Genomic DNA, 25448 nt, shown 5'->3' on the forward strand with positions numbered 1-25448 from the left:
TTTTTTAAATAAATCTTTTCATTTCAATCTTCCAAATCCAAGAAAGGTCGGTAGTAAAATTTCTCCTTCGAGTTACCAATAGGGAAGGGAATTATATCATTAGCTTACTGTTTTGCTGATGTGAAAATATATCTCTCAATTACACTGGGCAGCTGCACATCACTCAGATGCAGCAGGATTAAATCAAAGGCTCTCAAACATTTTATTCTAGAAAACACTTGAGATCCTTTGGGTCTCCTGGTCATCAGGGTATATGGCTAAATAATACCACTGTTCCCTAAAATTATGCCACACTTTTCTCGTTTATAAAGTGCCTTATCAAGGGAAGTAAAGCTGCTACCTTTACTCTGACTATTCTGTTCCTGTTAATGTTTACTCAGTTCAGGAGAGATTATAGATGGACAATAAATTTAGTATGGCAACAATGTTCACATCTTGCAAACAAGTAAACGGTAAAAAAATACACATTGCCCAGGATTCATATTAAATCTCTCAGATTGCTAAGTGGATATTGAAACCTTTTTCGGACACACAAAATACTGTTGAGTTTCGACAGTCAAATTTATTAGTCCAGAGAAAATAAGCACAACAGTTTTGGCAAACACTATTCAGCTCCACAGAAATTTAGAACCGGCCTTTGCATTTAACAAACTTAATCCTGTCTTTGGCAGAAACATTCTGCAGTGCCAGGTCTTTGCTATGCTCCAGATAATTTGTTTATTCTAATTTCCTTTGAGGGTATAAAAGTAACACGTGTTTTGTACTTAAATAATATGATTAAGAAGGGGAAAAGTGCAAATTAAACAATGCAGAGGCACAGAAATGTTTCCATTGTCACAATGGGCTTAGTACCATACACCTGTGTACTCCGCTTCTTATGTTCAGTTCTCCTGATTTTGAGACATGAATTTCATAACTTAGCAGAATATAATGCATACACTCTACAATAATGCACAAAAATGCAACACATGAAACTGAAGATTAATCTCTAAGTGCCTCTTGTCAATGTTCGAAACAACCAAGTTCCTGACACTGAAACGGTAAAATATTCACCCATCTTTACATTTTCTGCATATTTCCAACATTTTCCGTTCACTTTCTTAGATGCACAAGATAACTGTTTCCTCTTACAAAATAGTACATCTGGCTGCTTCAACCTCTCTTTTCATTAGGATATTGAAAATTGCAAAGTGTTTATGCGTACTCAAAGTTATTTCGTTCAAATCAGCTGTTTCTTCATCTTTTGACCATTTTAGTCGTTAATGCAAACTGATTCAGATGTCTGAAGACGTGAAGTGACTGGATCAGATTGGAATGCTCATGTTGCTCTCTGTAGCCTGGCCCAGTTGCTGTGAGCTCCTTGTTTTCATTTACTACTGTCAATCATATAGATTTATTCATGTTTAACACGCTTCGTGCTTATGGTTACAGGAACAAGCAACTGCAATTTTCTTCAAGCACCAACTGATAGTGTTTGGTAACTGAAGGGGAAATTTAAATCCAGCACTATGACACATTTTTTTTCCATATGGCCTACCTTCCTTAAAAAGTATGACAATCTTCCTAAAGGATGGAACAATATTATTGTTTCCTACTGTCAGGAAGCACAAAGTATTTCCAACAGATTGCAATACATTCAAGAGTGTATAAAGTTAGGACAAATAATTGGAAGTCATATCAAGAGAAGATGAGCAACCAACTGTTGTTAAACAGTGCAGCAATTAACATTACATCACATAGATAGGCACTCATAATTACAAATAATTTATGGCATTAATAAACCACAGTAACAATTACAGTACTTTCAACAAATATCAAATACAAACAAAAAAAAATACAAAGGAACATTTTTTGATTTGGAATTTAATGGAGGTTAACTAAATGAGAATAAATACTCACATTAGATTACTAGGTATTGAATATTTTCCATTTAGTTTCTTGCACAGTTTCTCAGTGCTTTAGGCTGTCTATATGCAGAATCTTCCACACACTGACTTTTTGGTCTCATCATGCGGCTGTGGGTGAAGAAGGTGGGGACAGAAGGGTCTTTGATCCCCAAATAATTGGCACAAGGGGGTGGGAGGTGATTGGTCAAGTGCAGGCCCCTTATGAAGACCACAGAAAGGAGGAAAGCACGTAATTGTAAATCCCATAAGGACTGCTTTGCATCTCCAACATCTTTGCTGTGCATCTGTAGTCTTAAAACAGATCAACTTTAGTGCAGTCACAGGCATTGACTGTACAGTATATTTTGATCTCTTCAAACCAATTGATGATTTATCAGTTATATAAGCTAGTTAATTACCTATTTATTCTTTACACACATCAGTGTTTAACATTCATGACTCAAAAACTGGACGTGCCAGAATCTAGACAGTAGTATCATTCAGTCTTAAAAATGAGCTCTGTTATTTCTGCTCTGCTTCCTAGTCTCATTGGAATTCCATTGTAAATTGTCCCAGGTGTTACGTACACTAAGCTGTTCTCAGCAGTTTTATAGAGACCTTCAAAGTATGGATTTAAAAAATAGGCAAAAATCGAAAGAGGAAAAATCTGTCCCGCATGGGTATGACCTGTTGAAAAGAATAATAAAAATGAGTTTAGGTATTAGATTAATACTATTAACCATAAACATTAACAATTATTGAAACCAAAAAGGTTTAAGCTAAGTCAGGAAATATTGTACATATTGTGGGTATATTATATAATGCCGAGTACATTAATGATACAGAGCTTTCGTTGATACAGAATGTATTCAATTTGGAATTGGAAACTTTCCTGCATCTTCCCTCATGGTGGGAGGTGGCTCAGTGGTTCGTGCTGCTGTCTCACAGATACAATCCTGACCCAAGTACCTGTCTGTGCAGAGTTTGCACGTTCTTTCATTAACTGCGTGGGCTTCCCCATGTGTTCCAGTGACTTACCACATCTCAACCATATGATGCTGTGTTAACTGACGGTCGTAAATTACTTAGTGCAGGTACATGTCAAAAAATAATCAAAATGAGAGTTGTTGCACGAATGAGAGAGAGAACAAGTTGCGAGGTGCAGGGAAATAAGGGGAGAATGAGTGGGAGTAACAGGATCCAGTAATGTCCCGATGGGTTGAATGTTTCAATTTATTGTCAAAGGATGCATGTACAATACAACTCTGATACTTCTCTTCTCCAGATAGTCAAGAAAGACCATGGGAGTTGTTGAAAGAAAAGACCCTCTCTGTCCACATAACCATCCTCACAAATCCCAAAAAAATCAATTAAAAATTAAACAATTATTTTGGCTAACTTACTCAACTGGAGACAAGAATGAGAAGGTTTTGCTTTCAAGCATGTTTATGTCCAATGAGATACCCGCAAAGGGGAACTCATTGGATAACAAGAACTGGCTATCTACCTGACTTTTTCTTCCCCCATTACCCGAGATGGTGAGCATTTATTATCTTGGTCAAGACCAAATAATTCAGAACAGACCACGATTGAAATTAGGACCCTCAGGGCTTCACAGTTCAGTTTTTCAAAATGCTATATAACTTTTTTGCTTCACTTTATCCCTCTTCATCACCTGGTTCTGCTTTGCCACACATCACCTACAGCATAAGACGACACCCTCAAATCCTACTCTCACACCAGCCCCATTACCCTTCCATGGACAGGCAACAGGCAAAACTGGCATTCTTTCAATTAACTACCTTCTTGTCTAAAATGTCCACACACATTAGCAGCAATGTGCAGATCTACATCCTACCAATCCATACACTTGGCACCAACAAGCTTCCCATAAGTCAGAAGCATTACATGTTTTATGTACATTTTGTTGCATAAATTGTTTAGCACAGATGAAAACAATTAATGTCGGTTGGAGGCCATGTAGGACAGACACCATGGAAGTTTTATAAAACATTTCCAGCTCAATAGTCACTTGTCTGCTGGCTTCCAATTGCTGACAACCTCCAACTGAGAAGTACTTAGTACTTGTGAGATCAGTGTGCATCCATAAACCACAGGAACAGTACTAACATGAATAGTACTAATATAGAGTCTGCCACACTTCGCAACACAGAACGTTGTGACAAAATCAGACTATTATTAGTTCACCACTCTATCAGCCAGTCATCAACACTGATACTTGCAGTGGTCTGCTACAGACCAGACCGGGTCAGTTATTTGTGTGGAATGTAGTTAGGGAACATTAAATGGAGGGTTGGGGGTAATGGGGTGCTGGATAGATTGGAGAGATTTAAGTAAAGGAATAACACCAAGTTTAATATTAACACTAAGTGACTTTGTAGTCCAAGATGTTTTTCTTACATTTATTCAAGTTAAATCGATAGCTTTTCTTTAAAGCACATGGTTTATTAGATGTATTTTCATACCCGAGAGAACCAGGCTGATATCTGGTCTGCTTTGAAGGGCACGTTTGGCAGCTAATGGCTGGTGTGCTAACAGTACGATTGTATCTTCAGTACTGCAGCCATCCAGTGCTTTCTTCAAATCCATACCGTGTCCAGGATACCTGCACAGAAATGGCAACAGTCAAGCTATGAGACCAATCTCACCTATGTACTGATCTGGCAGCCTCATGTCCTTGTTTCTCCTGTTGGATGTTCTAACATACTTTCTTATTGCCTCCTAGCTCTTCAAAAGCAAGTTGTAGACTCTGCATTTTCTAATTCTTGAAATGCAAGCTTATGTTTAAACTGTCAAAATGCGCCCTTAATATATTGCCTGCACAAATTACTTCCTGATTTTAATTGAGAATAAAGGAAAACAAACACCTTTCCCCAACATCTTGCTCATTGACAGTTTTTCTAAAACACCTTGTAACCCTAAACATAACGTCTGTGAATCAAATGTCAGTCTTGGTGACTCCACAGGCTAATGACTGTGTACCCATCTTCAGAGGTAACAAACCTCGTTCTTCTGAAGTCCCTGTGTGTATTAAATGAAACCAGTGCATGCACGTAATCATCCCACCAATTCTACTCCAAAACTGGGGAAAAATGGAACAGCAGAATCAAATTCACTGAGCAAATACAATGTGCAAAAACAAAACTAAAGTTCTCCTCTCACTGACAGGCTGTCTACTCCCAGTGTGGTGAGAAATTAAAATTCCCATCTCCACTAAATTAATCACTTCCTTAAGGATAAAATTTTGCAGAGAAGATACCCATTATTATTATTATTCTGTACAGTGGATTCCAGTTAATTGGGCCATCGGTTAATTGGGACAGTCATTTATTTGGGACAACTCTTAAAGGACAAAAAATAATCAAGAAAATAGTCGGGATTTCCTTTGTTTATTTGGGACACTATACCATTGCAGCTGAACGGTTTCTAACTAGCAGCAGACTCATGCAATTGTGTGGGTGTTAGACACTACACCGCGCTTAAGCAAACATTTTTTAAATAGCGTCAGTTGTGTGCCCTTCTGTTCAAAAAGCAGGTCATTTTTGCCACTGATAGTTGGCGGGAAATAAGCAGTAAGACAATTCAGAACTGTTTTGTTCACTGCGGTTTCAAGCACTCAGGAGACGCCAGAAACAGCCGGGAGTGAAAATGAAATGATTTCATGACTTCAACACGTTACCATCAGTAAGGAGGTACAGAAGTCTGAAGGCACACACTCAGCTATTCAGGAATGGCTTGTTCCCTTCTGCCATCCAATTCCTAAATGGACATTGAACCTATGAACACTACCTCACTTTTGTATTATTATTTCTTTTTGCACTATTTTTTAATTTATCTATTTAATGCATGTTCCTACAATTGATTTACTGTACTTATGCCCTGGTTAAGATTTCTACTGCTGTGCTTTAGGTATTTCATTTTATCAGTTTACTGCAAAAGCAGTGTGTCCCGTTGGTAGAATGTTTTGGTTTCGGCTGAAGATAAGAAGCCCTGCTGTTCAGCTTAGGAATGCTGTGTCAGCCAGTCAGGATGGTGGAATTGGGAGAGTGGGGCAGAGAGAGATTTGTGTCAGACAGGTTCATGATCTTTTTGGCAGGAACTGTAAGGAGGACAGAGGGACGATGCCTCAGAATGCCATAGGAAGGGAAGTCCCTGTTGCAAGAAGAGCTTCGTGCAGATGAATGGCTCCAAGGAGGAAGGGCCAATACTCCTGAGACACAGCCTGCTTGCTCGAGATGGTTTTCGAGGGAAGTTCAAAACGATGGTGGGGGTTTTCATGCTGGACCCATGGTCTGCGTGTGAGTAGGAGATACACCGCCAAATATCCAGTTTTGGAAGATACAAACTCCAACATTGTTTGCACATTTACACTAGCTTAACTGTAGTGGGCCTTTCTTAGTTTTTTCTTTCTCTTAATAGCTGTTTGCTAAAGTTGGAATTAGTAAATGTACGTTCTTTATAATTTTATATGGTGTACAATCTGTTATTTCTGGTCTACCAGTAACTGTATGGGCAGCGTTTCCACAGCATTCACTCAATTCGAGGTTTCTTTCACCAGAACGTCACAACATTCCTGGTTGGTTGAATCCCAAATCACACCGACCCTAGACGTATATTGCTTATGAAAGGTGGCTTTCTCACATGGCTGTCAGCAGAGTTCACTAACGAGCTGAGTTTGTATGTGAGCCTGGCAAGAGGGCTACACTTACTTATTTTTTTCCTATAGTTACCTTGTATTGCATTGAATTAAATAATTTCGCGACACATGCCAGTGATATTAAACCTGATTCTGAAGTTAGGAAATATGAAGTATTCGAAGGTATTGACAATTATCTTGAATGTTACAATGAAATGAAGATTTGGAGGATGCAGATGTTGAAAGCATTGTATGAAGGCAGAACATTCAAAGGAACATGGCAATGTACAGCAAATTCCTTCATTGATAACTATTAGGAGTTAGTTTACAGTTTTATCTGTAGTAGTATTGATAATGTTCTAATTTGTTCCGTATTTCATTTTAATACCTAATTTGTTATTCAGTTAAACAGTAGTTTGACCTTTTTATGCCTTTTTAACTACCATGAAACTTCGGTTTACTGGGGCAGCCACTTAATTGGGACAAAATGTACTGGTCCGATGTGTTCCAATTAATTGGAACCACCGTATTTATTTTGCTATATTTACCCTCAGAAAGGAGTTTTGAACATAAAATGCCTGTGGCTTAAGCCACATTGGTCGAGAAAAGCAAGTCCACCAAATAGCACTATGGCAAAATCCTTTCAAGATCTGGCACTGGAATTCAGTGAACACCTGATTGATTATTGGTAAGGGACAAAACATAAAAAAAAAACTTCCTATTTATTTTTCATAAGTTACACTTTGATTGTATTGAGGAGGGAGAACAGGAATATGTGATTTCCTGGGAAAAGTTACTGCATTTCACATCAGTACAAGAAAACTACAGCGAACTGTCAGGTCAGCAGAAAGGTCTTAGGCTGCAGTTTATCATCTCTGCAGGACTTGTGTGTGTCCAGGACAAGGATGCAGCCAAGAAAAATATGACTGCAGACATTACCCACCTTACAAACTGCAGGGTGTAGTGCTGGAAAGCGTTCTAGGGCCATCACAATAAAAAAAAAACAGGGTCTCGGCCCGAAACGTCGACTGTACCTCTTCCTATAGATGCTGCCTGGCCTGCTGCGTTCACCAGCAACTTTGATGTGTGTTACACTATTTTAAGAGTTTCTTTCCCAGACCGTTAATCTGATTTTAGTTAGCACTGCCCTCTGCCGTCTGTCTATTACCCCCGTCACTGTACTGTGAAGGTGTCAAACATATTGTTATAATGCTGTTTACATTGTAAATACATGCTGGTATTTATGCACATTTTATTCCATATACACATTTTAACCAATATCTTTAGTTTTTATATAATTCTTTATAATTGTTGAATGTTGTTGTTACTTTTTGTTGCGTTTTGCATCCTGACCAGCACTCCACAATAACTTCCTAATATGTATAAATGTATATGGTGAATAAAGTTGATCTCTGGCAAAGTTACACAGAAAAAAAACCTGTAACTAAGAACTTACCGTAACAGTTCTGCTTCAATGTCATCGACCCCTGCCAGACAAAACCAGTTCTTGTCCCCAGTGGGGCTGTAAATCCTGACATGCTCGTTGTGGAGAGGCCGGATATTTAACGACTGCAGGTGCATAAACCAGTTGGTGACATCAGCACTGTAATAATCATGGTTACCTGAGAGTCATCCAGAAAGATGGTACACAATTCATTACAAACACACGAAAGCCTGCAGACGCTGGAAATCCAAAGCAGCACGCACCAAATGCTGGAGGAACTCAGCAGGCCAGGCAGCATCTGTGAAGAAAAGTAAACAGTCGACTTCTGGGGCCAAGACCCTTCAGCAGGACTGATCCCTGATGGCAAGTCTCGGCCTGAAACTTCCACTTCACTCTGCTCCATACAACCTACTCGGCCTGCTGAGTTCCTCCAGCATTTTGTGTGGGCGCAGTTCACAGTTCATTACTTCATTTCCATACACTGCCCCCCAACTAACTGGCTCAGAATGCCACTTCTAAAACAGGGTGAGGAAGTACTGTAGGAACAATAATAAAGCTGAATTAATTACGATGGGAATACATGGGTTGAAGATCACTGAGCTAAAAAATGTGATTCTGTTGAAATTTCTCATGCATTTTATTAAAACTTTCTACATTAAATGCCAACTCTTTGTGGACATTAATTTTAAGCTGCTGTGTCTTACAGGTGATTTGGCCCATCAGGCCATGCTAGCTCCCAGTGGAGCAATCCCATTAATACAAAACCTCCTTTCTTTGAAGACCCATACAGCTGTACAGCTGAGAAATTGGCCCTTTGGCCCATCACATTTGAGCTGACCCAACATACTTATTACTAATACTAATACCACCTTGCCATATTAGTTCCATATCCCTCCCTGTCCTGCTCATTCAAGTACCTGTTGGAATTCCCCTTAAATGCTGTTGTCCCTCTCTCTGCCACTTCCCCTGGTGGCTCCTTCCAAGTACCAACTATTCTTTATGTGAAGTATTTAACCCCCAGATGGCACAAGGGTTAGCATGACCCTATTACAACCCGGGGTGTTCCAGAGTTTGGAGTTCAATTCCAGCACCATTCTGCAAGGTGCCTCCGTGCGTCCGTCCTGTGGAATGCGTGGGTTTCCCCGCAGCCTCTGTGCGCCCGCCTCATGGAATCGTGGGTTTCCCTGGAGCCTCTGTGCATCCATTCCATAGAATGCGTGGGGTTTCCCCAGAGACTCTGTGCATCCCCCCTCCATGGAATGTGTGGGGTTCACCCAGAGCCTCTCTGCGTTCATTCCATGGAATGTGCGGGGTTCCCCCGGAGACTCTGTGCATCCGTCCCATGGAATGCGTGAGTTTCCCCGGAGACTCTGTGCGTTCATTCCATGGAATGTGTGGGTTTCCCCGGAGCCTCTGTGCATCCATTCCATGGAATGTGCGGGGTTCCCCCGGAGACTCTGTGCATCCGTCCCATGGAATGCGTGAGTTTCCCCGGAGACTCTGTGCGTCCGTCCCATGGAATGTGTGGGGTTTCCCCGGAGCCTCTGTGCGGCCATTCCATGGAATGTGTGGGTTTCCCCGGAGCCTCTGTGCGTCCGTCCCATGGAATGCGTGGGGTTTCCCCAGAGACTCTGCGCATCCCCCCCCCCATGGAATGCATGGGGTTTCCCCAGAGACTCTGTGCATCCCCCCCCCCATGGAATATGTGGGTTTCCCCGGAGACTCTGTGCGTCCCCCTCCACGGAATGCGTGGGGTTTCTCTGGGTGCTCTAGTTTCCTCCCACAGTCCAAAGGGTAGAGTAATTGGTCATTGTAAATTGGGTTGGAGTTAATCAGGGTTATGGGGTTACTCAGGCAGCGTGGCTCTAAGGATCAGAAGGGCTTACTCCATACTGTATCCCTAAATATACAGGAATTGTCTTTAAACCTCCTCCCTCTCGTTTTAAATTAAGCCTTCTAGTTTTTGTTCCCTCTAGGACAGAGTGGGCAGATTTAAATTCCTGCATGACCTGTCCTAGACCTAGCACACAGATGCAATCGTAAGGAAGGCACGCCAGCATCCTTACTTCCTTAGGAGGTTAAGGGTGTTCGGCCTGTCATCAAACACCCTAAAAGCCCTGTCACCTTGTGTTTCTTCCTCCCCTCCCCCCACCTTCTAACTCTGACACATCTTTCTTTCACTCCAGTCCTGATGAAGGGTTTCAGCCCAAAACATCAACTATACTCTTTTCCATAGACGCTGCAGGGCCTGCTGAGTTCCTCCAGCATTTTGCGGGTCTTCCCTAAACACTGCTATAGATGTACTGTTGAAAGTATCCTGACTGCTTCCATCAGTCTAGTACAGCACTCCGAATGTGCAAGAACATAAGAAGCCACAGAGAGTAGTTTTCTCTGCCCAGTACATGATGGGCACATCCCTCTCTACCCAGCAGACACTACTTCGAGAGGGCAACATCAAAGTCGCCACCACACGGACCATGCCATCAAAAACAGCCAATTCACTTCAACCATTCAGTTCTTTAACAAACCGGCAAAACCCTAAATCACAAACACAAGAGATTCTGTGCATGCTAGAAATGCAGAGTAACACGTGCAGAGTAAAATGCTGGAGGAACTCAGCAGGTCAGGCAGCATCTGCAGAAAGGAGTAAAGAGTCAATATTTTGGGCTGACACCCTTCATCAGGACTGGAAAGAAAAGAGGAAGAAGCCAGAATAAGAAGGTGGGGGGGGGGGTGGGGAAGCTGGCAGGTGATAGGTGAATAGGTGGAGATGAAGAAGCTGCAAGGTGATAGGTGGAAAAAGTAAGGGGCTGAAGGAGGAGGAATCTCATAGGAGAATAGACCATGGGAGGAAGGGAGAGAAGAGGGGCACCAGGGGAAGGTGATAGGCAGGTGAGGAGAAAAGAAGAGGTAACGCGGGAGCTAGAATGAGGAATGGAAGAAGAGAGAAGGGGGAGGGGAGATAAATTACCAGAAGTTAGAGAAATTGATGTTCATGTCTTCAGGTTGGAGACTACCCAGGTGGAATAGGAGGTGTTGCTCCTCCAACCTGAGAGTGGCCTCATGGTGGCAGCAGAAGAAGCCATGGACCAACATGCCGGAATGGGAATGGAAATTGGAATTACAATGGTTGGTCTCCAGGGAATCCTGTTTGTTGTGGATGGAGCAAAGGAAATTTTAATCTCTACAGTTCATGACCACTTTACACTAAAATGGAATGAGAGGAAAAATTTCACCTCATCTCTGCCCAGTTCTAGATTTCCACAATTTTCTCCCCATTAGAATCAGATTATCAGTGTCTCATGACATGAAATTTGTTGTTTTACAGTAGCAAAGACATAAAATTTACTCTAACTTACTCAATGAATATATGGTGCAAAAAGAATAAGGTAGTGTTGATGAACTGTTCAGAAATCTGACAGCAGAGGAGAAGAAGCTACCAACACTCCCCAAACTTTATGTTGTAAATTTGTTCCCTTTATCCAGCTGACTGCACACGGCTGAGATCTCGACACTAATCCTGTGCTAACAGTTTATTAAGTTGAAAATTATATACTATGCACAGCTCCTTGTTTGAGGACTGTTATCCAATCTACCAACCGCGCTAATATATTACCCACATCCCATGAGCCTTTTCTCTTTAGCAATAACCTTATGAATTGGCGTATTCTTCTAGGGGTCTAGTCACATCCTTAAAGAAATCCAACATAGCACTTGTCATCCTAATTGTCACCCAAATTCCCCTTCATCGAACGTTGCTGACTCTGACTAACGGCACACTTCTCCTTGAGCTCATTTATCACTTCCTCAGCAATACAAACTAGCATTTTCTTGACGACTCACATTAAGTTGCACACAGTTGCCAGTTTAACCTCTACTTCCTTTGGCTACCACAGATAAGAAATCGGTGAAGACCAGAGACATCATGCAGGAAATCACTGTAACACCAGTTGCATTTAATATCTGGAATGCACTGCCTGACAAGGGCAATTGGATAAATATTTGAAGGAGAAAATAATTGGATGGATGTGGAGAAAGAGTTGGGGAATGAGGCTAGCAGGATATTTCTTTCAAGGGCTGAATGGTCTCTTTTCCAGTAGTTCAGTTCTGTTACATTTTCATAATATGAAGGGCCTCTGATGTGGGCGGAATGTGTTTAGCACTTTGCCCCAAAGGGACAATGTTTCGTTTAGCTGTATACATATGTATGACTGAATGACAATAACCTTGAACTTGAATTTGAATGGTGATTAAGGATTAACATTCTTAAAATTAGCGTAGTCAACACAGACGGTTATGCATGTTTAAAAATTAAAACCTAGGTCTAATTTTAAACACAAGAGATTTTTTAGATACTGGAAATCCAGAGTAACACACACACAAAATGCTGGAGGAACTCAGCAGGTCAGGCAGGATCTATGGAGAGGAATAAAAAGTCAACGTTTTGGGCCGAGACCCTTCATCGGGACTGGAAAAGAAGGGAGAAGAAGCCAGAATAAGAAGTTGGGGTGGTGGGGATGGAGTACAAGCTGGGAGGTGACAGGTGAAGCCAGGTGAAAGGGAAGGTGAGTGGGAAGCTGGGAGGTGACAGGTGAAGCCAGGTGAAAGGGAAGGTGAGTGGGAAGCTGGGAGGTGACAGGTAGGAAAGGTAAAGGACTGAACAAGGAGGAGTCTGATAGGAGAGGAGAGTGGAACATAGGAGAAAGGTAAGGAAAAGGGAGGTGATGGGAAGCTGAGGATATGAGAAGAGGTAAGAGAGCAGCCAGAATTGGGAGTAAGAGAAAGCAATGTTTCTCTTCCCATCCTGTCATTTGTAGAAATAGCATTCCCTTTTTTCAGTTCCTCCAGATCCACCACATCTGTTCTCAGGAAGAGGCTTTCTATTCCAGAACATCTAAGATGTCATTCTTCTTCAAATAATGTGGTTTCCCTTCCACTATCATTGTTGCTGCCCTCACCCGTATCATTTTCCTTTGCCAAACATCTGCCCTCACCCACCCCATCTTCCCACCACCATAAAAGGGATAGAGCTCTCCTTGTTTTTACCTACCACCCCACAAGCCTCCCCATCCAGCACATCATTCTCCACAACTGCCAACATCAAGTGGCAGCGGATTCTACCACTAAACACTTCTTTACCTCCCTCCCTCCTGCACGCTCTGCAGGGATCACTCTCCTGTCCATTCATCCCCTCCCCATTGATCTCCCTCCTGACACTTATTCCTACAAGCAGTACAAGTGCTACGCCTGTCCATTCACCTCTTCCCTCACCACCACCTCAAGGTCCCAAACTGTCATTCCAGGTGAGGCAACACTTCACCCGTGTGTCTGCTGGGACATCTACAGCTTCCAGTACTCCCAGTGCAGCCTCCTCTACATCAGTGAGGCCTGATACACTGTAGATTGGAACCAATTTGTCGAGCACAGTTGCTCTGCCTGCAAACGGCAGGATTTTGTGGTAGCCAAGCATTTTCATCCCACTGCCCATTCCCATTCCAACATGGCCTCCTCTGCTGCCACAATAAGGCCGCCCTCAGGTTGGAGGAGCAACCCCTAGTACCCGCCTTACTTTTCTCCCATGTTCCATCTAGGTAGCCTCCAGCCTGACAGCATGAACGTGGATTTCTCCAATTCCAATAATTGATTACCCTTCCTCCTCCTCTCTTTTTCCATTCTCCATTTTGATTCCCCCCGTAACCCTTCTCCAATCCTGTCTATCACCACCCTCTGGTGCCCCTCCTCCTCCTCTCATCTCTCAGAGTCCTTATGGATTGACTTATTGATTGATTGATTGAAATAAAGTGCAGTTAGCCCTTCGAACCGCACCTGCCAGCAATCATCCAATGTAATGCTAGCCTCATCACAGGACAATTTACACGGACCATTTAACCTACTGACTGAGCACCCGGAGGAATCCCATGTGGTCACGGGGAGAATGGACAATCTCCATAAGGCATATGGGGTATTGGCCTTCATCAATCGAGGAATTGATCTTAGGAGCCGGGAGGTGATGTTGCAGCTGTATAGGACCCTGGTCAGACCCCACTTGGAGTACTGTGCTCAGTTCTGGTCGCCTCACTACAGGAAGGATGTGGAAACCATAGAAAGGGTGCAGAGGAGATTTACAAGGATGTTGCCTGGATTGGGGAGCATGCCTTATGAGAATAGGTTGAGTGAACTCGGCCTTTTCTCCTTGGAGCGACGGAGGATGAGAGGTGACCTGATAGAGGTGTACAAGATGATGACAGGCATTGATCGTGTAGATAGTCAGAGGCTTTTTCCCAGGGCTAAAATTGTTATCACAAGAGGACACAGGTTTAAGGTGCTTGGGAGTAGGTACAGAGGAGATGTCAGGGGTAAGTTTTTTACTCAGAGAGTGGTGAGCGCGTGGAATGGGCTGCGGGCAGCGATGGTGGAGGCCGATACGACAGGGTCTTTTAAGAGACTTTTGGATAGGTACATGGAGTTTAGAAAAATAGAGGGCTATGGGTAAGGCTAGTAATTTCTAAGGTAGGGACATGTTCGGCACAACTTTGTGGGCCGAAGGGCCTGTATTGTGCTGGAGGTTTTCTATGTTTCTTTGTTTCCTTATGTGCCGCGGCGGGAAATGGTACTGTAAAATATGGTGCTAACCACTCCACTACTGTGCCTTCTTGTTCTCTTCCTCCTACCACCTCCCAGCTTCTCACCTCATTTCCACCCATGTTCCAGCTAACTTGGCTTCACCCATCACCTGCCAACTTGCACCCCTTCCCCTCACCCACCCCCCCCAACCTTCTTACTCTGGCTTCTTTCCCCTTCCTTTCCAGTCACTGTAAACCTACTGCTAAAGCATTATTTATTTAGTATATACAAGGTATTCCCCCTTACACAAAGCTTCCAACGATTACTGCTCACTCTGCGTCAAGACAATCCTCACATGTGTAGTATAACTCCTGGGTTAGCTGATTTAACATATAGAGTGTGAAGGAGATTACCTTGTGCAGTGTTTAACCATCACAACAAGGATCTACAGGAGTAAATACTTAATATGATGGCAAACATAGCCGCAGTCAGGCCCTGCTAGTTTGTGAGGCAATGTACTATCACCCAATGACCCAGATGTGTAGATACATACGAGTGGTAGGAACAGCGACCTGAACTGCTAAATACTTTCATCATTCTTGTTTGTCAATTCCTAGTATCAGCAGCATTTTGCTTTTGGCTTAGAAGCAAATGTTTAATTGACACGTCCAGGGCTTTGCAGAACAACCTCCTTCATTGCTTTTCCAATAGAAGACATAAACAGCTCAGACAGGTAGAGCAAGAATGGTTTCTGTTAAAGCAAAGACCATTTCCACTCAATTCAAATGGCAAAGTGCTTCTGGTATTTCCAACGAGACTGACGATAAAGTGCTACCTTTATTGTGGAAGGGAGGTGAAAGGAAACGACGGAGGCATGTATCTCTTTATAGTCTGTATTGTATTAGTGCTGTGCATCCTCACTCTGGGTTAATCCGTCACTGGATTTGGGTGGCGGTAGGAATAAATGAATATTGTCAACCGTTCACCCGCCTGGCAGCATAGGGAGGGGATGAGTGAGGAGCACATATTGACAGCTCGTCCCTGTTTTAATTTGATCCAATTACACTCTTCTTGCTTGTCTTTGTTTTACATGAATTAAGGAAGAGCCAAATGATTTTATTATTGGGTTTGTAATAAAGGATTAGTCGTTCTTTTTCGACTTGGAATAAAGTTAGTTGGAAAGTGATACATCCTCACTTATCCTCTCAGCAACGTTTAGTCTGTCTGCAAGTAGCTGCTACAGGAAATTTTTATGTCAGATTGATGAAATACAGAACTTCCCAGCTCTGTAAGCATTCTATTATTGTATGGAATCCACAGAAAAGACATTTATTAGGGGTTAAACCAGCAATTTACAAAATCTGATATGGCTTTTCCTGCCTTTTCACTACAATTGGACCCCGACCAGATTGCGTACCGCTGGAATTGGCCCACTGATGATGCGATAGCCTCTGCCCTCCACTCATTCCTGTCCCATCTGGAGAATGGGGACTCCTGTTAATCAACTTCAGTTTGGCGTTCAATACGATCGTCCCTCAGAAGCTGGTGGGTAAACTGTCCTTGGGTCTGAACACTTCCTTCTGTCTGTGTTGGCAGGAAGACCTCTAGCTCCATTGCCCTAAGCACCAGTGCCTCCCAGGACTGCGTAGTCAGCCCGCTGCTGCACAACTGTACTGCTCGATCCTGCAAAACCACATCAGTAAGTCCTCTCACAAAATGCTGGAGGAACTCAGCAGGCCGGCTGCATCTACGTACAGTTGACTTCTTGGGCCGTACATAGATGCTGCCTGGCCTGCTGAGTCCCTCCAGCATTTTGTGTGTGTGTTGCTTGGATTTCCAGCATCTGCAGATTTTCTCTTGTTTGCCATTAAGTTCTCTGATAACACAACAGTGGCAGGCTTCATCACCAACAATGATGAGTCAGCGTACAGAGAGGAGGAAGAGCAGCTTGTGGACTGGTGCGAGCACAACAATTTGAGTCTCAACGTGGACGAGACTGAAGAGATGATTGTGGACTTCAGGAAGGTGTAGGCTGCCCTCTCCCTACTGCATACTAACAGCTCCTCTGTGCAGAGTCAGGAGCATCAAGTTTCTTGGATTACACTTCACCGATGACCTCATCTGGTCTCTCAACACCACTCAAGTTGTTGTGTTTGAACCAGTCCACAAGCTGCTCTTCCTCCTCTCTGTACGCCGACTCATCATTGTTGCTGATAAGGCCAACCACTGTTGTGTCATTGGAGATCTGTTTTGAGCAGGATCGAGCAGTACAGTTGTGCATCAGCGGGCTGACTACGCAGTCCTGGGAGGCACTGGTGCTTAGGGCAATGGAGCTAGAGATCTTGCTGCCAACACAGACAGAGAGAAGTGTTCAGACCCGAGGACGGTTTACCCACCAGCTTCTGAGGAACAATCTTATTGAATGCCAAACTGAAGTTGATTAATAGGAGTCCCCATTCTCCAGGTGGGACAGGAACGAGTAAAGGGCAGAGGCTATTGCATCATCAGTGGACAGATGCCAGCGATATGCAATCTGGTCGGGGCCCAATGTAGTGAAAAGACAGGAAAAGTCATATCAGATTTTGTAAATTGCTAGTTTAACCCCTAATAAATGTCTTTTTGTGTGTTATTCTGAGAATAAGTCCTTTTTGGACATTAATTTCACAATCTAACCATTTCAGGGTAGTCAGTAAAGATTTTAGATAAGTGACTTGCATTTCTTGGTGAGGTTCGAATAGTGCCTGGAGGAAATCACATGGCCATTCATAACAAGCCACTGAAGATTAGTGTCAGTTGATGTGCACTGAGAGGCAAAACAAGCCTTTACAAGCTTACAAGGTGATTTTATGGTCATTTACCACAAAGCCAAGACAGATCTACTGTGGAGAGACAGAGACATGTGAAGTTTTATTGTACTTATTTTCTCAGGCGAATGCTCCCCGTAAGGGCTTGTTACTTTCTTCCAACAAAGCAATCCGCACGAGGCATTTGCACAAAACGTCTACAGTTCAAGCTGTAACTTCCACACAAAGAGCTGCTATCTCAGATGGCTAGCAGTTTTACTGGTCATTCTACCTTCCTGGACTGTCTGATGCATGCTGGAGCTTTGAAGATAATAATCTACAGGTCTAATTTCTACATTCCCAAGGATTTATTTTTTCTCTCTCACTTACACGGCTGTCTTGACGCTACTAATCAAATAAAGACAACTGTTACCTGTAACAAAGTACGTCCCCAATTTTGGCTTCAGCTGTCTGAGAGGCTCTGTGGCAGTTCTAAGGTTGACTACCTGGGAGTCAGTCAGGTCACCAACGATCACAATGATATCTGAAAAATGTGCAGTTGTTTACATAAAAAGTGCTCTATTTCAAATGTATATTGAACAAGACAGAACATACAATGCAATTAATTAACCATCTAAGGTTACATACAAAGACAATGTGGATGTTTTAGAGAGGGTGCAGAAGAGGTTTACCGGGATGCTACCTAGATTAGAGAGCACATGTGACCAGTGAGGTTGGGCAAACTTGGGTAACACACACAAAATGCTGGAGGAACTCAGCAGATCAGGCAGTATCTACAGAGAGTCAATGCTTCAGGCCAAGATCCTCCATCAGTCCTGGAAAGGAATGGAGCGGAAGCCAGAATAAGGAGGTGGAGGGGTTGCGGGGGGCGGGGGGAAGAAGAAAGAGAGCAGGCTCGCAGGTGAAGCTAGGTGAGTGGTCAGGTAGGTGGGTGGGAGAAGCAGGGGATGAAGAAAAGCTCGGAGGCAATAGGTGTAAAACAGTGGTCCCCAACCTCCGGGCCGCGGACCAATACATTGCCGTGAAGCATGCAGGGGTGCAGCAGTAGCCAGGACGCACACAGCACATCTTTAATCACTCTGATCTGGGCCGACATTTACGTGCCACCCAGCACCTAATTAATCAGCTTGTTTATTTCGGCTTTTTTCTTAAAGATGTGCTGGGTGTGTCCCGGCTACCACTGCATTCTTTGTGGCCCGGAGGTTGGGGACCACTGGTGTAAAAGGTAAAGGGCTGAAAAAGGAATCAGATGAAGGACAACACACACAAGATGCTGGAGGAACTCAGCAGGCCAGGCAGCACCTATGGAAATGAGTAAGCAGTCGATGTTTTGGGTCAAGACGCCTGGTGAAGAGTCTCGGCCCAAAACATTGACTGTTTACCTTTTCCAATAGATGCTGCCTGGCCTGCTGAGTTCCTCCAGCATCTTGTGGGTGCTGCTTGGATTTCCAGCGTCTGCAGATTTTCTCGTTTGTGATCAGATAAAGGGCACAAGGTCACAAGATGGTGATGCGCACGGTTCCAATCAATGGTGAAATTACTTCCCCTGCTTATGACTGGAAAACACTGCTCAACATTAAGAACACCAAAATCTGCAAGTCTACCTCACTAGCAAGCGCAATAACAAAGGTGCTACACAGTTATGGCCTAACGTGGAGAGCAGGCTCTCACTCTGCGGTCTATTATAGCAGTTTGGGGAAGTGGTGTGCTCAAATTCAGAAGCACGATAAGCACGCAGGTGTTAATGCAAGACTTAAAACAGGACCTTGCAGGGCCCTGTTCCCATCAATTCTACTCACTAACTTGCCATAGCTGCAAAATAAACTGGATTACCCACGTCTGCGTCTGAATCAGCAGGAGATGAGGGACTGTTGCACATTACTCCTGACAGAAACATGGCTTCAAGACACCATCCTAGACTCGGCCATTCAGCTAGAAGGCCCAATTTCTTTTCGGGAGGATAGAAATGCTGCGACCTCCAGCAAAGCCTGTGGAGGAGGTCTGTGTGTCTACATTAATGAGGACTGGTGTTTGAGTGCCTTGGGAGTAATGGTAGTAAACAGCGGTCAAACCAGTTCTCAGGGAGATCACGACTTGGCCAGGAGGTACCACCATGGCACTGCAGGACTGTTTCGAAAGCACGGACTGGAGCATTTTTAGGGAATCGGCTACCTACGATCATCACGTCAACTGATGAATATGTGGGATCGGTGACTGGCTACATGGGAAAGTGCACCGAGGACGTCACTGTGATTAAACACTACACGGTCAGGGCAAACCTGAAACCATGGCTGACTGCAGAGGTTCGTGCACTGCTCAGGAATGAGGACGCTGCCTTCAGATTGGGGGACAGGACGACTCTATGGTCAGCAAAAGCCACCCTTTCCCGTAGCATCAGGAAGGCAAAGAAAACCCACAGACAACTTTATGACACCAGGAATATGTGGCGCATGTGACAAGATATACAAACCATAACTGATTACAAGCCCACTCGGCACGTCAATGACAGCAACGCCTCCCTAAATGCTTTCTATGCATTATTTGACCAACTGAGAGATGGGACATGGAGGAAAACCCCCTCTCTTCCTGAGGAACAGGCATCCTGAATGACCACTGCAGAGGTGAGGAGGACCCCAGCCCACGTAAACCCACACAAAACTGCAGGGCCGGACAACATACCTGATGAGGTGCTGAGGGACTGTGTGGGAAGATTTTAATGGACATCTTTAATATCTCTCTGAAATAGTTCACTGTCCCTGCAGGTGTCAAGACAGCTACCAGCATTCTGGTGCCCAAAAGAATAATGATAACTGGCCTAAATGCTTACTGACCAGTGGCACTGACTTAACAATTACGACATGCTTTGAACCGCTGTAACGGATTGTATAAAGTCCCAACATCAGTTACATTGGACCCTTTCCAGTTCGCCTGCCACTGCTGCCAGAGCCCTGGCCCTCCACTCCATCTTGTCCCACCGAGAAAATGGTGCTTCATACGCATCGACTTCAGCTCGGCGTTTAACACAACTGGAGGCTACACTGTCCTCATTAGGGCTCAGCACCCTTCTCTGTAACTGGATCCCGGACTTCTTGTTGGAAAGACCTCAGTCGGTCAGAGTTTGCAGCAACACCTCAGGCTCCATCACGCTGAGCACGGGTGTCCCCCAGGGCTGTGTGCTCAGCCCGCTGCTGTTCACACTGACTCACGACTGCACTGCCAGATCCAGCTCAAACCACGTCATCAAGTTCACTGTCGATACTACAGTGGTTGGCCTCATCAGCAACAACGATGAGACAGTATACAGGAGGTAGAAAGGCTTGTCAAATGCTGTGAGAACAACCTGAGCCTCAACGTGGACAAGACTAAAGAGATGACTGTGGTCTTCAGGAAGGCACAGGTCAACCACTCTCCATTGCACATCAATGGCTCTGTCATGGAGAGAGTGAAGAGCACAAAGTTCCTTCGTGTGCACATAACAGACAATCTAACCTGAACCCACAACACCTCCTCGCTATTCAAGGCAGTACAGCAGCATCTACACTTTCTGAGGAGATTGGGGTGTGCAGGGTTCCCTGCCCCCATTCTAACAACTTTCTACAGGAGCACCATCGAGAGTAGCCTGTCTGGCCGCATCACTGTGTGGTACGGAAGCTGCAAGGCATCGGACCGCAAAACCCTACTGAGGACAGTAAAAACTGCCCAGAGGATTATCGGGGTCTCCCTCACCCCTATTTGTGATATTTATTGGGAGCAATGCAGACAAAAAGCCCAAAGGCTGAGACTGATGAATACCCATCCACAACCGAGGTCTCATCACCAGGACAGCGAGCTGTTTACTGTTTAATTGTGCTGCACTTTGCTACGTGCATTTTGAATTATATTTTATTAACTGATTTAGAGTCTAATATTTTAGTTTTTTGCGCTGTGTGTGATGTATGCAGTGTCGGTGTACTGTAGTCCAGCTTTATGTTGTTCATTTGATTGTATTATAAATATCTACACCCAGATGCCAACAAACTTCAGCTTGAACTTCAACTTGAGAAGAAGAGGGGCATCAGAGGGAGGTGAGAGGAGATTGGACCCTAGGAAAAGGGGAGGAGGAGAGGACCAGGCTTGGGTTGTTTTCTCTGAAGTGACAGGGACTAAGAGGAGACTTGCTAGAAGTTTCTATAATGATGAGAGACATTGATAGGAAAGACAATAAGACATAGGAGCAGAATTAAGTCACTCGGCCCATCGTGGCTGCTCCAACATTCAATCATGGCTGATTTATTATCCCTCTCAAGCACATTCTCCTGCCTTCACAAGCTTCATCACGCTGAGCGCTGGTGCCTCCCAGGGATGTGGTGCTCTGATGAACCAAGAACCTATCAACCTTACTTTAAATATACCCAATGACTTCGCTCCCACAGCTGTCTGTTGAAATGAATTCCATAGATTCACCATTATCTGGATAAGAATGTTCCTTCTCATCTCTGTTCTAAATCAACATCACTCTATTCTGAGGCTGTGCCTTCTGGTCCTACACTCCCCAGCATAGGAAACATTCTCTCCACATCCACTCTAACTAGGCCTTTCAATATTTGAAGTTTCAATGAGATGCTCCTCGTTCTTCTAAACTTCGAGTACAGGCCCTGCGCCCTCAAATGCCCATCATATGTAGAGCCTTCATTCTTGGGATAATTTTTGTAAACCTCCTCTGGACCCACTCCAAAGCCAGCACATCTTCTCTTAGATAAGGGGCCCAAAACTGCTCATAATATTCCAAGCGCAGTCGAACCAAAGCCTTATAAAGCCTCAGAATCACAACCATGCTCTTATATTCTAGTCCTCTCAAAATGAATGCGAACATTGCACTTGCCTTCCTTACCACCAACTCAAGCTGCAACTTAACCATTAGGGAATCCTGTGCAAGGACTCCAAAGTCCCTTTGCACCTCAGAATTTTGAATTTTCTGCATTTAGAAAATAGTCTACACCTTTATTCCTTCTACCAAAGTACATGACCACACATTTCCCTGTACTATATTTCATATGCAATTCCTTGCCCATTCTCCCAATCTGCCCTTCTGCAGATTCCCTGCTTCAACACGAACAGTCCCTCCACCTATCCACAAACTTGGCCACAAAGTCTTTATTCCATCACCTAAATCATCTGACATATAGTGTGAAAAGAAGTGGTCCCAATACCAACCCCTGCAGAACACCACTAGCCACTGGCAGCCAACCAGAGTAGGCCCCCTTATTTCCACTCTGTCTCCTGCCAGTCAACCAAACTTCCATCCATGCTGGTACCTTTCCTGTAATACCATGGGTTCCTATTGTCTTAAGCAGCCTCATGTGTGGCACCCAGTCAAAAGCCTTCTCAAAATCCAAGTAAACAACATCCACTGACTCTCCTTTGACTATCCTGCCTGTTACTTCCTCAAAGAATTTTAACAGATGCGTAAAGCAATATTTCCCTTTAAGGAAACAATGTTGACTATGGATGGCTTATTTTATCATGTGCCCCCTCGTAACCCAAAACCTCAAATTTAATAATGAACTCCAACATATTCCCAAACTCTAAAGTCAGGTTAACTGGCCTATCAATTCATTTCTTCTGCCTCCCTCCCTTCTTTAGGGAGTGGAGTGACATTTACAAACTTCCAGTCATCTGGAACCATTCTACAATCTAGTGATCCTTCAAAGATCATTACTAGTGTCTCCACGAACTTATCAGCTACTTCTTTCAGAACCCAGGGGTGTAGTCCAGCTGGTCCAAAGTGACTTACCTACCTTCAAACCTTTCAGCTTCCCAAGCACCTTCTCTTCAGGAATACCAACACCACTCAATTCTACCCCACTGACACTCAAAATTTTGGCCGACTGCTAGTGCCTTCCACTGAAAATCCAAGCTAACAGCATCTACTGACTACTAGGGGCTTTGTCTATCCTGCCTGTTATTTCCTCAAGGAATTAAATGGATGGGGTAGCCAGTCCAGTAGAAGAAGAAGAAGACAGCCATTTAAGGTGAGATGGGGCCAAGTTCAAAGGAGCTGTGGGTGGCAGAATTTTGTTTTACACAGGGAGTGATGCGTGCCTGGAACGCAGGGACAGGAGTGGAGGCAAAGATATTCAAGAGGCTCTTAGATCAGTGCATGAAGGGTATGACGGAAGGGATTAATTTAATTTGATGTCATTTGCTTAAGTTGTTGAGCACAACATTGTGGGCTAAAAGGGCATGTTCCTGTGTTGTACTATTCTATGTTCAGACACAACTTGATCAGCCTTCTACAGCTGTGTGGCAGTAAGTCAGGATACAAAACAGTGAGCTGCCACGAATTAGGATACAGTGCATCTCTCCTCACCTCACATTATGTGTAACCAGAAAAAGGTCTTACACGTTTGCGTGACGGGTAATACTTAAATCTCAGCCGATCAAGCAGTGGTAAATCAAGGCAACTGGGCTTGCTGTGTTGTCCAGGAGGCGTTTCACCACTCATCCGAGAGGTCACTTCTGATCTGTGGTGGGTAGTTTTCCGGCTTGTGAACTCGGAGTTGTTTGAAAGTTGTTTGAAATCACACGAGCGTTGTTTAAGATTCGCAGAGGTGATGAGAGGATCACTAGTCTTATCTTTGCTTGAATGGAGATGTGAACTATTGTAGAGATCCGGCGTCAGAACTGAAAAGGCTTCTCGGATGAGTGGCGAAACGCCTTCTAGACAACACAGTAGGCCCAGCTGCCTTGATTTACGACTGCCTGAGGTACAATGGCTTAAGGTGACTGTGAACCCTCATCGACGTATCCCTTGAGCGCGTTCTTAATGATAACTTAAAACCTGAATCAGTCGTGTGGTTTACCTGGATTTAGTTCATTCACCATCTTCACCACCATTTCAAGTTTGGTCCTTCCCACTGTAGGTCCTAGATGAATATCAGCCAACAAAACCACCTTCAAATTATGGAATGGCTGCGGTAGCTTAGGGAGAGATACGTCCACCTGTTTGATCAGCGGAGGCAGCCGCGCATTGAGAAGCCCCAGGACGGTGCACGCAACCGTGAACAGGAGAGCCAGGGCGACAGTAACAGCGTTCCGCTTGTGATTGGACGAGGACGCCCGGCTAAATGTGACCAATTTCAGGGCCTGTTCCAGCAGCCCGAAAGCAAACAGGCTGAAAATGAGGAAAATGTAGATTCCTAGGCAGGAGTAGGAGACGAGAGAAAAGAGATGTGGCTCCTCTGACACCAGAGCCAGCAAAGAAATAAAACTGGAATGAGCTAGAAGTAGAAACCCCGTAATAGTGATTTTCCAGCCGGTAAAACACTTGGCGTTATTGCAAGAGACTGTACAGAAGGTCAGCAGGTTCGACACGGTCTTCTTCCAGATATACCGCGACCCGATTGACATGAGGCTGTTGATAAACAGCAGAAACTGTACCCGGTACAACTTTAGCAGTGTAGATTGATCAAAGTAGTCTCTCAAACTCCTGCTGATGACCATGGATAAAAACACAACAGCGGCGCATAGTGACACACGGATTTCCCAGGGCAACCTGCCAATCGTCAGCATTTTCCCCGTTTTTCAGAGTATTTCTTTTCTCTAGGAAGGTCTTTCGCCGATTACATAACTCAGATGCGGCTTTTTATTTTAAGCTTCCGATGAATGTAAAAAGGATTGCACAACTGCCGCTTCCTCGTCCTCGGATCACCAGCAAAACGGAAGACTTGCCGAGCTCGAATGCCTTTCGGAAGTGCCGGAGCGCCTAGCGGCCAAAGAAGGGCACACCGTGCGCCCGCGACGCCCTTTGCAACAATGACCGCCGGCCCTTCCACATGTGTTAAAGTGTTCCGACAATGAGATCCGGGCGCCGGCTCGCCAGCGATGGGCAGACCAGGCTCCCCTTTAAAGTGTGAGCCAAACCTCAAAAAAAGCCCTCTTTCCACTTGCGCTGCTAAATAATAGATATATTGCTAAAACTCCCTAAGTATGCGCTATTACCAGATGGAAGTGTTAGAAAAGGTTGAATAATTACAAAGGTACACTCATGGAGAGAAGGGAAATACTGTTCAGGGTGTAAGGTAGTTTCAGATAAGTTGAAGAGTTGCGAGCAG

The 25448-nt window shown here is 44.1% G+C and overlaps 1 protein-coding gene across 2 annotated transcripts; it reads right to left on the reverse strand.

Annotated features, from left to right (window-relative positions):
* Nucleotides 1-555: 555 nt before the first annotated feature.
* Nucleotides 556-25043, reverse strand: tmppe (transmembrane protein with metallophosphoesterase domain). Of its 2 annotated transcripts, none has more exons than XM_072279448.1 (5): nucleotides 24198-25043; nucleotides 17768-17878; nucleotides 8000-8165; nucleotides 4373-4512; nucleotides 556-2573 (listed from the first exon to the last, which is right to left on the reverse strand). In XM_072279448.1, exons 1-5 carry the CDS (start codon nucleotides 24904-24906, stop codon nucleotides 2383-2385), a joined length of 1317 nt encoding a protein of 438 aa, XP_072135549.1. In that variant the 5' UTR covers nucleotides 24907-25043; the 3' UTR covers nucleotides 556-2382. The 2 variants fall into 2 exon arrangements, with proteins under 2 accessions (XP_072135549.1, XP_072135550.1); XM_072279449.1 differs by having other exon boundaries at nucleotides 2489-2573; nucleotides 4308-4512.
* Between the last annotated feature and the right edge of the window lie 405 nt (nucleotides 25044-25448).

Source organism: Mobula birostris, chromosome 15 (assembly GCF_030028105.1).
Source record: "Mobula birostris isolate sMobBir1 chromosome 15, sMobBir1.hap1, whole genome shotgun sequence".
NCBI lineage: Eukaryota > Metazoa > Chordata > Chondrichthyes > Myliobatiformes > Myliobatidae > Mobula > Mobula birostris.